The following is a 13,385-nucleotide window of genomic DNA, read 5'->3' on the forward strand; positions in this document are numbered from 1 at the left end:
AGGAGGTGGAGGGCTTGGGTGGTGTCTCGAACCTATGTGGGGAGTTCCTGGACTAGGGGGGATAGGACAGTGTTGAGGTAGGTAGAGATGAGTTCAGTGGGGCAGGAGCATGCTGAGACAATGGGTCGGCCAGGGTGGTCAGGCTTGTGGATCTTGGGAAGGAGGTAGAACCGGGCAGTGCGGGGTTCCCAGACTATGAGGTTGGAAGCTGTGGGTGGGAGATCTCCTGAGGTGATGAGGTTCTGTATGGTCTGGGAGATGATGGTTTGGTGATGGGGGGTGGGGTCATGGTCGAGGGAGCAGTAGGAAGAGGTGTTCTCGAGTTGATCTTTGGCTTCAACGGTGTAGAGGTCAGTGCGCCAGACTACCATTGCGCCCCCTTTATCCGCTGGCTTGATGGTGAGGTTGGGATTGGAGTACAGGGATTGGAGGGATGCGTGTTGTGAGGGTGAGAGGTTGGAGTGGGGGAGGGGGGTCGACAGGTTGAGGCGGTTAATGTCCCGGCAGCAGTTGGAAATGAAGAGGTCGAGGGCAGGTAATAGGCCAGCGCGGGGTGTCCAGGTGGATGCAGTGTGTTGGAGGTGGGCGAAGGGGTCCTCGGAAGGTGGGCGGGAGTCCTGATTGTGAAAGTAAGCTCGGAGGCGGAGGCGACAGAAGAATTATTCGACGTCACGGCGTGTATTAAATTCATTGATGCGTGGACGGAGGGGGATGAAGGTGAGTCCTTTGCTGAGGTCACCTTTGTTTAACCCGATGCTTTTGCAATGTTTTCCTCCTGGTGTCGCTGACATGATCTGGACAAACAGTATGAACTAGTCCAGGAGTTTCCAGTCACACATGAGGTGAGCAGTGGTTTTCTATTGGAATGGCCAGAACCAGACCAAACCATGATGCAAGTTACAGGTAAAACTGATTATGTCCAGCGTCCTCACGATCCCAAACGCCATCTGCCAGCCCTGACAGGGTAGATTGGGAGCAGGATACCCACTGGGGTCAGAACCTACCTCAGATGCCCACCCAGCAACCACTGTTGAGCAACTGTTTCCCAAGGGGACTCTGGAAGTGGGGACAGGCAGGCCCCAGTATTACACCTTTGGGACTGGGAACAAGACAACAGATTACATCCTGTCACAATGCGAAGTATGTGCTCAGAACAATGTTAGAAAGGGAATACTGAGCCCGAGAGGTCACATACCAGTACCTGAAGGGCTGTTTGAACACTCGGTGATTTGACTATGTGGACGTGATAAAGACAGTGAGAGACAGATATATGTTGGTGGTGATTGATAGATTCAGTAGATGGGTGGAGGCAACACCTTCAGAAGATTCAGGTGCTGGAATGGTTGTGAATGTTTTAACAAATGTACAGAAGTCAATATGATAGGGCAATGCCCCGATGTGATTACACCTTGCAGAAGAAAGCACTGCCTCATAAATGACCCGTGTTAGCTCAACTGTACTAGCACCTCCTCTAGCTTATCTCTCCACGCTTCAGGCTCACTGCCTTTATTCCCGATGAAGGGCTATTGCCCGAAACGTCGATTTCGAAGCTACTTGGATGCTGCCTGAACTGCTGTGCTCTTCCAGCACCACTAATCCAGTAGTAGCAATATGCCCTATTGCCCAAATTGCCGTCTGTTGTACCAGGCAATGCCCCAGTATGAACAAAGTGAACTCATTGAGAATGTAATGACAGTACTCCTTGGTCTACCTGCAAAGACCAGTACAGGCCCAAGGCCTCCATCACCATTTGGCCTGTGAGTGTTTCACGCGGTGTGCTGATGTGCTGGTTGGCCACTTTGTGGGAAAGTGCATCCGGACATGGGACATCACACTCGGTGCAGGGCCTGTTGCAGGTGTCCCACCCCTAGATGGTGCGTTCGATGCCCAGCCTATCCCGTTAGCAGGTACCTGGCGGTTATGTGGCATGGAAGGGGGATTGAGGCCAACACTTCCCCTGCACCTGAGGGATACTACTACAGGAAATTATTATCTCCCCGAAGGCTCAGTTTGACACACCACTTCAACGGATACTGCATCGCCACAGGAGAGATTACATCCCTGACTCGGTGATCCACAGTAACAGTACAGAGCAGGCAAGGGGCATCCCTAATGAAGTCAAGGCCAGAAACGAGATTACTGTAGGCTGGGGAACACTTATCCCTGCCATTGGTGTTAGCAAGAATGCTGAATGGATTAATTATATTGACTCTAACCAGCAGAGATTTATTAATTACACTGATAATGCCCTATCAGCATTAGGGGAGCAGTTGGATATAACCAGCAAAATAGCATGGCAAACTAGGCAGGTCATGGACTGGCTGTTGTCTAGGAAAGGTGGTGTCTGTGTCATGTTTGGGGAACATTGCAGTACCTTCATACCTAATAACACTAGTCCTGAGGGGTTATTTACTAAGGCAATGGATAAGCTGAGAGATCTAAGAAGAGAGCTGAAGGAAAATGTGGAGCCTGGTCATCAGTTCTTTGACTGGATAGACATGTCTGTGGAGGTTGGGGGAGGGGGAGGATTTGGTTTGCAAAGATTGGAATCATTGCTGCTGTTGTGTGACTTGTCCTTAATGTTGTGCTATGCTGTGCTTTACCTCTCATTAAGTCTTTTATCAGTGCGCATCGCTGCAAAGCAACTCCTCATTGGGCCGGTCTCTCCTGAGTTGTCCCCCATTGCAGAAAAGGTTCCAACACTTTCTTATTATGACCTGCTGTCCACTGAAGTGCTGACGGCTTGTTGAATGACTTTTTGAATTTTTTTTTCTGTTTCTTTTTGCCTTAAACTTAATCTGTCAGAGTTTCTTGTTTGTTTTTTTCCCTGTTCTAGACAATAGGGGATAGGCTTTTGGCCTGGAAATCCAGGGATAGAGGAAGAACCCTTTGAGAACTGAACTTCTAAATGTTCTTCTGCCCATTATCGGGCCTGCAGCTACATGAATTGGATTCTGAATTACTAGCCTCATTGTGTTCTTTCTTTGTGTGAGACCAGTAGGTCTCGAAGGGTATGAATATATAACTACAAAGTAATACACTTTGGGATGTTGTGTAAGTGTAAGGTCTGGGATGAGTGCTCAGGTCAGCCTTGCGTAACTACAGCCTGTCAGGTGACAAAAGGTGAAGAAAGATGACCAGAGCACAGTGTGATGGTCTGCAGTAATCCAGACCTTCAAGGATGAAGACACAATGCCTTTCAGTTTGTTCTAGTATTGAATGTCCCTCCACTTTTAAGGTGCAACCTGACATTCACACATTCTGTCCCTTTGGTTTTCTGGTGGCAATCAGGCCCATCACTAACCAATAAACCTATCCTCTCTGATACCAGACAGGACTCTCAATCCTGCTCACAGAGAACTGTGTCTATTCCCTGACTATACTATCCCTGATTACAAAGAGATTTCTCTTTTCTCCCTGCTCTTGAAATCTTTTTAGTTCTCTCGGGATATAAGCAGCTCTGGCTAGATCAGTATTTATTGCCCATCTCTAATTGCCCAGAGGGCAGTTACGACTCAAAGAAATTGCAATGGGTTTTTAGCCACATGGAGACCAGACCAGATCAGGATGATAGATGTCCTTCCCTAAAAGGAGCCTGATGGGATTTTCTGACAATTGACATGTTTATCATCAGACTCTTAATTCCAGAGTTTTTATTTCATTCAAACTCCACTGCCTGCTTATGGTGGGGTTTGATCATATTGAATGGTGGTGCTGGCTCGAAGGGCTGAATGGCCTACTCCTGGGTTTGAACCCAGGCAGCCACCAGATTAGCTGAATTTAGACACAGATAGTCATACAACACGAAACAGACCCTTCGGTCCAACTCATCCATGACGACCAAGTTTCCCAAACTAAACTAGTCCCATTTGCCTGCATTTGATCCAAATCCCTCTAATCTTTTCCAATTCATTGTCCCTGTGCAAATGCCTTTTAAATGTTGTTAATGTACCTGCAACTACAACTTCCTCTGGCAGTTCATCCACATATGATCCGCCCTCTGTATGAAAAACTTGCCTCTCAGGTCCCTTTCAATTCATTAACTTCTCACCTTCAAAGTATGCCGCCTAGTTTTGACCTCCTCCACACTGGGAAAAGACCTTTGGTGTTCACCTTATCTATGAACCTCATGATGTTATAAACTTCTGTAAATTCAACCCTCAATTTCTTATGCTCCAGAAAATAGGCCTGGCCTTTGGGGCAGCACAGTGACTCAGTGGTAAGCATTGCTGCCTCACAGAGCCAGGGAACCGGGTTCAGTTCCAGTCCTGGGTGACTGTGTGGAGTTTGTACGTTCTCCCCATGTCTGTGTGGATTTCACCAGGTGCTCCAGATTCCTGCCACAGTGCAAAGATGAGTAGGCTAGGGTGGATTGGCCATGCTAAATTAGCCCTAGTGTCCAAGGATATGTAGGTTAGGTGGATTAGCCATGAGAAATACAGGGTCATAGGGTGGGAGGAGTAAGTTTGGATGGGATGCTCTTTGGAGAATCAATGTGGACTTGTTGGGCCGAATGGCCTGTTTCCACACAATAGGGATTCTATTCTATCCAAATTATTGTATAATTCGTTATTTGTTATTGACATAAATGACCTGGATGTGAATGTACAAGGCATGATTAGAAAGTTTGTGGATGATACAAATTGAGGAGGTATCGTTGATAGTGAGGAGGGTTATCAAAACTTACAGACAGATCTTGATCAGATTGGGAAGTGGGCTGAGGATTGGCAAATGCAATTCAACACAGATAAGTCTGAGGTGTTGCACTTTAGAGAATCAACCCAAGGTTGGACTTGTCCAGTAAATGGTAAACTCCTGAGGTGTCTTGTAGAACAGAGGGACCTAGGAGTACAGGTATACAGTTTGTTAAAACCAGTGTCACAGCTGGACAGGGCGGTGAAGAAGGTATTGAGCACGCTGGTCTTCATCGGTCAAGGCATCAGGAGTTGGGACGTTATGTTACACTTGTATAAGTCATTGGTGAGGCCACACTTGGAGTATTGTGTCCAGATTTGGTCACCGTGTTATAGGAAAGCCATAGTTAAACTGGAAAGAGTGCAAAGAGGGTTTACAAGGATATCGCCAGGAGTAGTAGGCCTGAGTTATAGGGAGAGGCTGGCCAGGAAAGGACTTTATTCCTGGGAATGTAGGAGAATGAGAGCTGGCCTTATTGAGGTGTATAAAACCATGAGGGGCATAGGATAGGATGAAGAGATACAGTCTTTTTCCCAGGGATGGGGAATTGTAAACTCGAGGGCATAGGTTTGAGGTGAGAGGTGAAAGATTTAAGAAGGCCCTGAGGGGTAACTTCTTCACGCAGAGAGTGGTGAGTATATGGAATGGGCTGCCAGAGAAAGTGGTGGAGGCAGGAACAATAGCAACATTTACAAAACACTTGGTTAGGTATATGGATGGGAAGGGATTAGAGGGATGTGGAGCAAATTGTCTCCAGCATTGTCCCCACCACCGATCTCAGGCTAATTGGCCAATAACTCCTTGTTTTCTCTCTCCTTCCTTTTTTAAAGAGTGGGGTTACATTAGCGACCCTCCAGTCCATTGGAACTCTTCCAGAGATGACAGAGTGCTGGAAAATGATCATCATTGTGTCCGCTATTTCTAGGACCATTCCTTGAGTATTCTGGGATGTAGAGCAGCAGGCTCTGGGGCCTTATGGGTTTAATCCCATCAATTTCCCCAATCCCATTTCCTGGTTAATAAGGATTCCTCCTTCATGCTTGACTCTCTGTCCTCTGGCATTTCCTGAAGGTGATTTGTTTCCTTCTCAGTGAAGACAGATCCAAAGTATGTGGAATGCTCTGCCCCAGAGGGCAGTGGAGGCCCAGTCTCTGGATTCATTTAAGAAAGAGTTGGATAGAGCTCTCAAAGATAGTGGAATCAAGGGTTATGGAGAGAAGGCAGGAACAGGATACTGATTAAGGATGATCAGCCATGATCATATTGAATGGTGGTGCAGGCTCGAAGGGCTGAATGGCCTACTCCTGCACCTATTGTCTATTGTCTATTTGTTCAGCTGCTCTGCCAGCTCTTTGTTGGTCATTAGGAATTCACCTGATTCTAACTGGAAGGGACCTACGTTTGTCTTCACCAGGCTTTTTCTCTTCATGTATCTACAGAAGCTTTTACAGTCAGTTTGTATGTTTTCCACAAGCTTACTTCCATATTCTATTTTCTGAAATAAACCCTTTGTTCTCCTCTGCTGAAGATTAAATTTCTCCCAGTATGTTTCTCCACATGGTTCATATTCCTCTATTCTCTACCTGTTCATGTGATGATCGAAATGCCTTTTAAATGTTGCTATCTGCTTCGACTACCTCCCCTCACAGCACATGCCAGGCACCAAAACCATTTAATAACCTTCTTCACTATCCACAACTCCACCAATTTTTGTATCATCTGCCAACTAACTGATCAGAATTTTCTTCCAAATCTTTAATAGAAATTACAAACAACAGGAGTCCCAGCAGTGATCCTTGTGGAACACCCTTCGTTACAGGTCTTCAGTCAGAAAAATATCCCGCTAGGATGAACCTCTGTCTTCTATTGTATTAAAATTACCAACTCATCGTGGATTCAAAGAACGAAGAACAGTACAGCACAGGAACAGGCCCTTCGGCCCACCAAGACTGTACCCATACCTTTCTGAACTAAAAGCCTTTTGCCTCCACACAGACCATATCTCTTTATTCCCTGCCTTTTTTTTAAGAATTCCTATAGTGTGGAAACAGGCCATTCAGCCCAACAGGTCTACAATGACCTTCCCAGACCCTTTCCTTTATCCTATTACTTTACATTTACCCCTGACTAATGCACCTAATGTGCATGTCCCTGGACACTGTGGACAATTTAGCATGGCCAATTCACCTGACCTGCACATCTTTGGACTGTGGGAGGAAACCAGAGCACCCGGAGGAAACCCACACAGGCACAGGGAGAATGTATAAACTCCACACAGACAGACGCCCGAGACTGAAATCAAACCCAGGTCCCTGGCGCCGTGAGGCAGCAGTGCCTCACAGATATTCATATATTTTTCAAGATGTTTCTTAAAATGTTGCCATTGTATCTGCGTCCACCAGCTCCTCTGGCAGTACATTCCCGGCACTTACCTCCCTCTGTATATGGAACACCACTGGGTCACAGATCTTCACTCAGAAAAACATGCTTCCTCTGACAGTTTTCTATGACAAAGGCAGTTCTTCATCTATCTTACCAGCTCGCTACAAACCCCATGCGAATTCCCCTTTGCATCAGCCTGTCATGAGGGACTTTGTCAAAGGCCTTCCCAACGTCCATATACATGACATTTATCGCTCTGCCTTCATCAGTCATCTTTATATTTCCTCAAAACATTCAATCAAATTTCTGAGACATAACCTCCCCTGCACAAAGCCATGCTGACTATCCCAAATAAGTCTAGTCTTCTCCAAAAACAAGTAAGTACTATCCCTAAAAATCATTTTCCAGTTATTTCCCTACCACTGAGGTAAGGCTCACTGGACTGTAATTTCCTGGATTATCCATGTTATCCTTTTTTAATCAAAGGAACAACATTGGTTATTCTCCGTTTGTCTGGGATCTACCTGAGGCTGAAGAGCATATAAATAACTTTGTTGAGGCCTCAGTTATCTCCTCCCTTGCCTTCCTTAGTATCCTGGGATAGAGCCCATCAGGCCTTGGGGACATATCAACCTTAAAAATACACTTTTCAATACACCCTTTCAACACCTCCTCCTTCTTAATATTAACCTGCCCTGGAATATCAATGTACCCCTCCCTCTCCCTCCCTAACCTGTTATCCATATCCTTCTTATCGGTGAGTACTGATGTAAAGTATTCATGAAGGATCTCATCCACTGCCTCTGGCTCCATGTATAATTCCCTGCTTTATCCTGAGTGAGCCTACCCTTTCCCTAGCTACCCTCTGGCTCCTATTATGCTCCTAATATTCTCCTTAATCCTATTTACCAAGGTCATCTTCTGGTCTGCTCAAGCTCTCCCAATTTCTTTTTAAAGTTCTTTTCTGCTTCATTTATCCTGCTGAAGTGGCTTGTTTAACTTGTGTTTCAGAAACCTCGTAAATATACTTCATGGTACAAGTGGAGCAGACATAGAGAAACAGCAGAGATAGACACAGCAGGAAGAACGTGTAGATGGGAAAGAGCACAGGAACTGAAATGTTTACCTGGGATCTCAACCAATGGTCCACTCTCAAAACTGCCAGCAGCCCCTTCAACATCACAGAATGGAGGAGCCCAGCCCATTTCACAGTGACAGTGATCATAATAGTTACAAACCTGAAACAAAACCCACAACAGTGAACACTCCTTCAGCAACATTAAGTAGATTTACAGAATAACAAACAGTGACAAACTTTCGAAAAAGTGAAACGAGATCTCCAGGAAAAGGATCAGAGGATTGTGACGGCTTGGTCAGATGGATTGATCAGTGGCAAATGGAATTCAATCAGGATAATTATGGGACGATGCACTCGTGCTGGTCATACAAGGCAAGGGAATCCAAAATGAACGATCGGAGCCTGGGAAGCACTGGGAATCAGATCGACCTTGGTGGACATGTTCAGGTATCAGGACAGCTGGACAAAATGGTTAAGAAGCCAACTTGCCTTGACTAGTCGAGGCATAGTGTTTAAGAGCAGGGAGGTGATGCTGTCAGACTAGAAAAGGTTGGTTAGGCCCCAGCGAGTGTATTGTGTGTAATCCACACTACAGGAGGGATGCGGTTACACTGGTGTGATGGTTCAGTGCCTTTAAGAGAGTCGTGTTCTGTGCTGTATCTCCTACAGAGGGCTGATGTCACACTGGGGCCAAGGCTAGAGTGGGGCTGGAAAAGCACAGCAGGTCAGGCAACATCCAAGGAGCAGGAAAATCACAGTGAGGCTCGAATAACTCCATCAGAGAGGCAGTTGGTAAACAGCCTAGAGTTCTCCTTGGATGCTTCTTTTTAAATTAAAAAATCATGTTGGCAGGTTCAGTTCTGAGGAAGGGTCACTTGATCCAAAACATTAACTCAGACTTTTCTCCACAGATGCTGCCAGCTCTGTTGAGCTTTTCCTGCAATTTCTGGTTTTGTTTTATACTTTTAACAATAGACAATAGGTGCAGGATTAGGCCATTCAGCCCTTTGAGCCTGCACCGCCATTCAATATGATCATGGCTGATCATCCTTAATCAGTATCCTGTTCCTGTCTTATCTCCATAACTCTTGATTCCACTATCTTTGAGAGCTCTATCCAACTCTTTCTTAAATGAATCCAGAGACTGGGCCTCCACTGCCCTCTGGGGCAGAGCATTCCACACAGCCACCACTCTCTGGGTGAAGAAGTTTCTCCTCATCTCTGTACTAAATGGTCTACCCTGTATTTTTAAGCTGTGTACTCTGGTTCGGCACTCACCCATCAGTGGAAACATGTTTCCTGCTGCCAGAGTGTCCAATCCTTTCATAATCTTATATGTCTCAATCAGATCCCCTCTCAGTCTTCTAAACTCAAGGGTATACAAGCCCAGTCGCTCCAGTCTTTCAGCGTAAGGTAGTCCCGGCATTCCAGGAATTGCCCTCGTGAACCTACGCTGCACTCCCTCAATAGCCAGAAGGTCTTTCCTCAAATTTGGAGACCAGAACTGTACACAGTACTCCAGGTGTGGTCTCACCAGGACCCTGTACAGCTGCAGAAGAACCTCTTTGCTTCTATACACAATCCCTCTTGTTATGAAGGCCAGCATGCTATTAGCCTTCTTCACTACCTGCTGTACCTGCATGCTTACCTTCATTGACTGGTGTACAAGAACACCCAGATCTATTTGTACTGCCCCTTTACCTAAATTGATGCCATTGAGGTAGTAATCTGCCTTCCTGTTCTTGCCACTAAAGTGGATAACCATACATTTATCCACATTAAACTGCATTTGCCATGCATCTGCCCACTCACCTAACCTGACCAGGTCACCCTGTAATCTCCTAACATCCTCCTCACATTTCACCCTGCCACCCAGCTTAGTATCATCAGCAAACTTGTTAATGTTATTACTAATACCATTTTCTATATCATTTATATTGTAAAAAGCTGCGGTACCAGCACTGATTGCTGCGGTAACCCACTGGTCACTGCCTGCCATTCCCGAAATGGAGCCGTTTATCACTACTCTTTGTTTCCTGTCAGCCAACCAACTTTCAATCCAAGTCAGTACTTTGCTCCCAATACCATGCACCCTAATTTTGCTCACTAGCCTCATATGTGGGACTTTATCAAAAGCTTTCTGAAAGTCCAGGTACACTACATCCACTGGATCTCCCTCATCTATCTTCAGAGTTACATCCTCAAAGAATTCCAGAACATCCACTGTTGTATTCAGGAAGGTTTGAAGCTTTGTTTTCAGTGAGTGAGAAGGTTTCTGCTGCTGCTGTTGGAGCTAAAGGCATGACTTCCTGACTTCTAAAGTGAAGTCACAGAGTCAGAGATGTACAGCACGGAAACAAACCCTTTGCTCCAACTCATCCATCCCATCGAAATATCCTAACTTCATCTAGTCCCATCTGCCAGCACTTGGCCCATATCCTTTTAAACCCCTTACTATTCATAACTTACCAGCCTCCACCACTTCCTCTGGCAGCTCATTCCATACATGCACCAACCTCTGAGTGAAAACATTGCCCCTTAGGTCCCTTTTATATCTTTCCCCTCTCACCCTAAACCTATGCCCTCTAGTTCTGGACTCCCCAACCCCAGGGAAAAAATTTTGACGATTTACATTATCTAAGCTCCTCATGATTTTATAAACCTCAATAAGGTCACCCTTCAGCCTCCGACGCTCCAGAGAAAATAGCCCCAGCCTGTTCAGCCTCTCCCTGTAGCTCAAACCCTCCAACCCTGGCAACATCCTTGTAAATCTTTTCTGAACCCTTTCACGTTTCACAAATTAGAGAGTGTGGCATCATCTACAAAACCAAAAAAAACAGATTGTTTCTTTCTTTTAGACCGGAGAGAGAGAGACAGCATGCGATAATCCCCGAACTGTTTTGCTGAGTTGCCTTGCCAAAGGGTATGTTTGTGGAATGCTGCTTATCTTGGAACTGTTAATGATGAGTGGTTATAAAATCTTAAGTATTTCAATGGAGTAAAGATGATACCTTTTCTTTGCATTTAGCTGTGTTGTATGAATAAGCTGTGCTTTGATTAAAGCCAAGTGGGTGGATGAATCAAATCACATCTGGAACACAGCATCTTACACTTGCCTTTACATCTATATAAAAACTAGGGCTTAAGTCATCACTTATGTTTTGGAGGGTGGTGGGGTGGTCTCTGATCTGGTGCATAACACTGGACAGGGTGCACAGCCGATTTCCCAGGATTTTGCCTGGGCTGGAGAGTTTCACCCAGTCTGTGGTTGGTCTTACCACTGAAGAGGAGACCAGCAGTGAATGTGTAGTTGATGAGATTCAGTGAATACAGCGGTAAGGTATGTTTGGGACCTTGGACAGTTAGGAGGTTGGAGGTAACCAGGGCAGCTGAACAGATTGCTGTGAAGGAAGTGAATGGGCTGGAAATTCTGGGAAGCATCAAGTCCCCAGGGCCAGACCAGATATATCCAAGGTTACTACAGGAAGTGAGGGAGTGAAATTGCTGCACCTCTGGTGATGATCTTTGCATCCTCACTTTCCACGGGAGTACTACCGGATGATGGAGGGAGGAAAATGTTGTTCCTTTGTTCAAGAGAGGGAGTAGGGAAATCCCTGAGAATTACAGACCAGTCAGTCTTATGTCTGTGGTAAGCAAGGTAATGGAAAGGATTCTGAGAGATAGGATTTATGACTATTTGGAAAAACATAGTTTGACTTGGAATAGACAGCATGGTTTTGTGAGGGGTAGGTCATGCCTCACATGCCTTATTGAGTTCTTTGAGGATATGACAAGACGAGACAAAGGTTGAACAGTGGGATGTGCTGTGTATGGATTTCAGTAAGGCATTTGATAAGGTTCCGAATGGTAAGCTCATTCAGCAAGTTAAGAGGTATGGAATACAGAGATATTTGGCTGTCTGGACACGGAACAAGCTGGCTAAAAGAAGACAGTGAGTGGTACTGGATGGAAAGTTCTATATGGACTTACATAAGGCATTAGACAAAGTTCTCCATGAATAGGCCGGGTCTTTGTTTCCTGGAGCATTGGAGGCTGAGGGGTGACCTTATAGAGTTTTATAAAATCATGAGGGACATGGATAGGGAAATAGACAAGGTCTTTTCCCTGGGGTGGTGGAGTCCATAATTAGAGGGCATAGGTTTAGGGTGAGAGGGGAAAGACATAAAAGAGACCTAAGGGGCAACTATATCACGCAGAAGGTGGTGCATAGATGAAATGAGCTGCCAGTGGAAGTGGTGGAGGCTGGTACAATTACAACATTTAAAAGGCATGTGTATGGGTATATGAATAGGAAGGGTTTAGAGGGATATGGACCAAGTGCTGGCAAATGGGACTAAGTTAGGTTAGAATAACTGGTTGACATAGAAGGGTCTGTTTCCATGCTGTACATGACTCTATGACTTGGATGAGGAAGTGGAAGGGTGGGTTAGTAAGTTTGCTGATGACACAAAGATCACTGTTGTTGTAGATAGTGTCGAGGGCTGTTGCAGACGACAACAAGACATTGACAGGATGCAGACCTGGGCTGAGAAGTGGCAGATGGAGTTCAACCTGGATAAATGTGAAGTGATTCATTTTAGAAGGTTGAATTTGAATGCTGAATACAGGGTTAAAGCTAGGATTCTTGACAGTGTGGAGGAACAGAGGGATCTTGGGGTCCACGTACACAGACCTCTCAAAGTTGCCACCCAAGTCAATAGGGTTGTTGAGAAGGCTTATGGTGTTTTGGCTTTCATTAACAGGGGGATTGAGTTTAAGAACTGTGAGGTTATGCTGCAGTTCTACAAAACCCTGGTTAGACCACACTTGGAACATTGTGTCTAGTTCTGGTCACCTCATTATAGGAAGGGTGTAGATGCTTAAGAGAGGGTGTAGAGGAGATTTACCAAGATGCTGCCTGGATTGGGGACATGTCTCATGAAGAGAGGTTGAGGGAGCTAGGGCTTTTCACACCAGAGAGAAGAAGGAAGAGAGGTGACTTGATAGAGGTGGGTAAAAACAAGGGCTGCAGATGCTGGAAACCAGATTCCTGATGAAGGGCTTCTGCCCGAAACGTTGATTTTCTGCTCCTCAGATGCTGCCTGAACTGCTGTGCTTTTCCAGCACCACTCTTGATAGAGATGTACAAGGTAATGAGAGGCATAGATAGAGTAGGTAGCCAGAGACTTTTCCTCAGGACAGAAATGGCTGTGATAACAGGTCATAATTT

General features: G+C 45.6%; 1 protein-coding gene across 1 annotated transcript in view; it reads right to left on the reverse strand.

The window, feature by feature from the left end:
* The window catches only part of LOC140480740 (uncharacterized), a 70,273-nt gene that overhangs the window by 48,557 nt on the left and 8,331 nt on the right, over positions 1–13,385 (reverse strand). The window contains exon 3 of the mRNA XM_072576035.1: positions 8,204–8,315. Coding sequence (XP_072432136.1) covers positions 8,204–8,315 — 112 coding nt within the window. The remainder of the gene's footprint in view (positions 1–8,203; positions 8,316–13,385) is intronic.

The sequence above is a fragment of the Chiloscyllium punctatum genome, chromosome 1 (genome assembly GCF_047496795.1).
Source record: "Chiloscyllium punctatum isolate Juve2018m chromosome 1, sChiPun1.3, whole genome shotgun sequence".
In the NCBI taxonomy this organism is placed as follows: domain Eukaryota; kingdom Metazoa; phylum Chordata; class Chondrichthyes; order Orectolobiformes; family Hemiscylliidae; genus Chiloscyllium; species Chiloscyllium punctatum.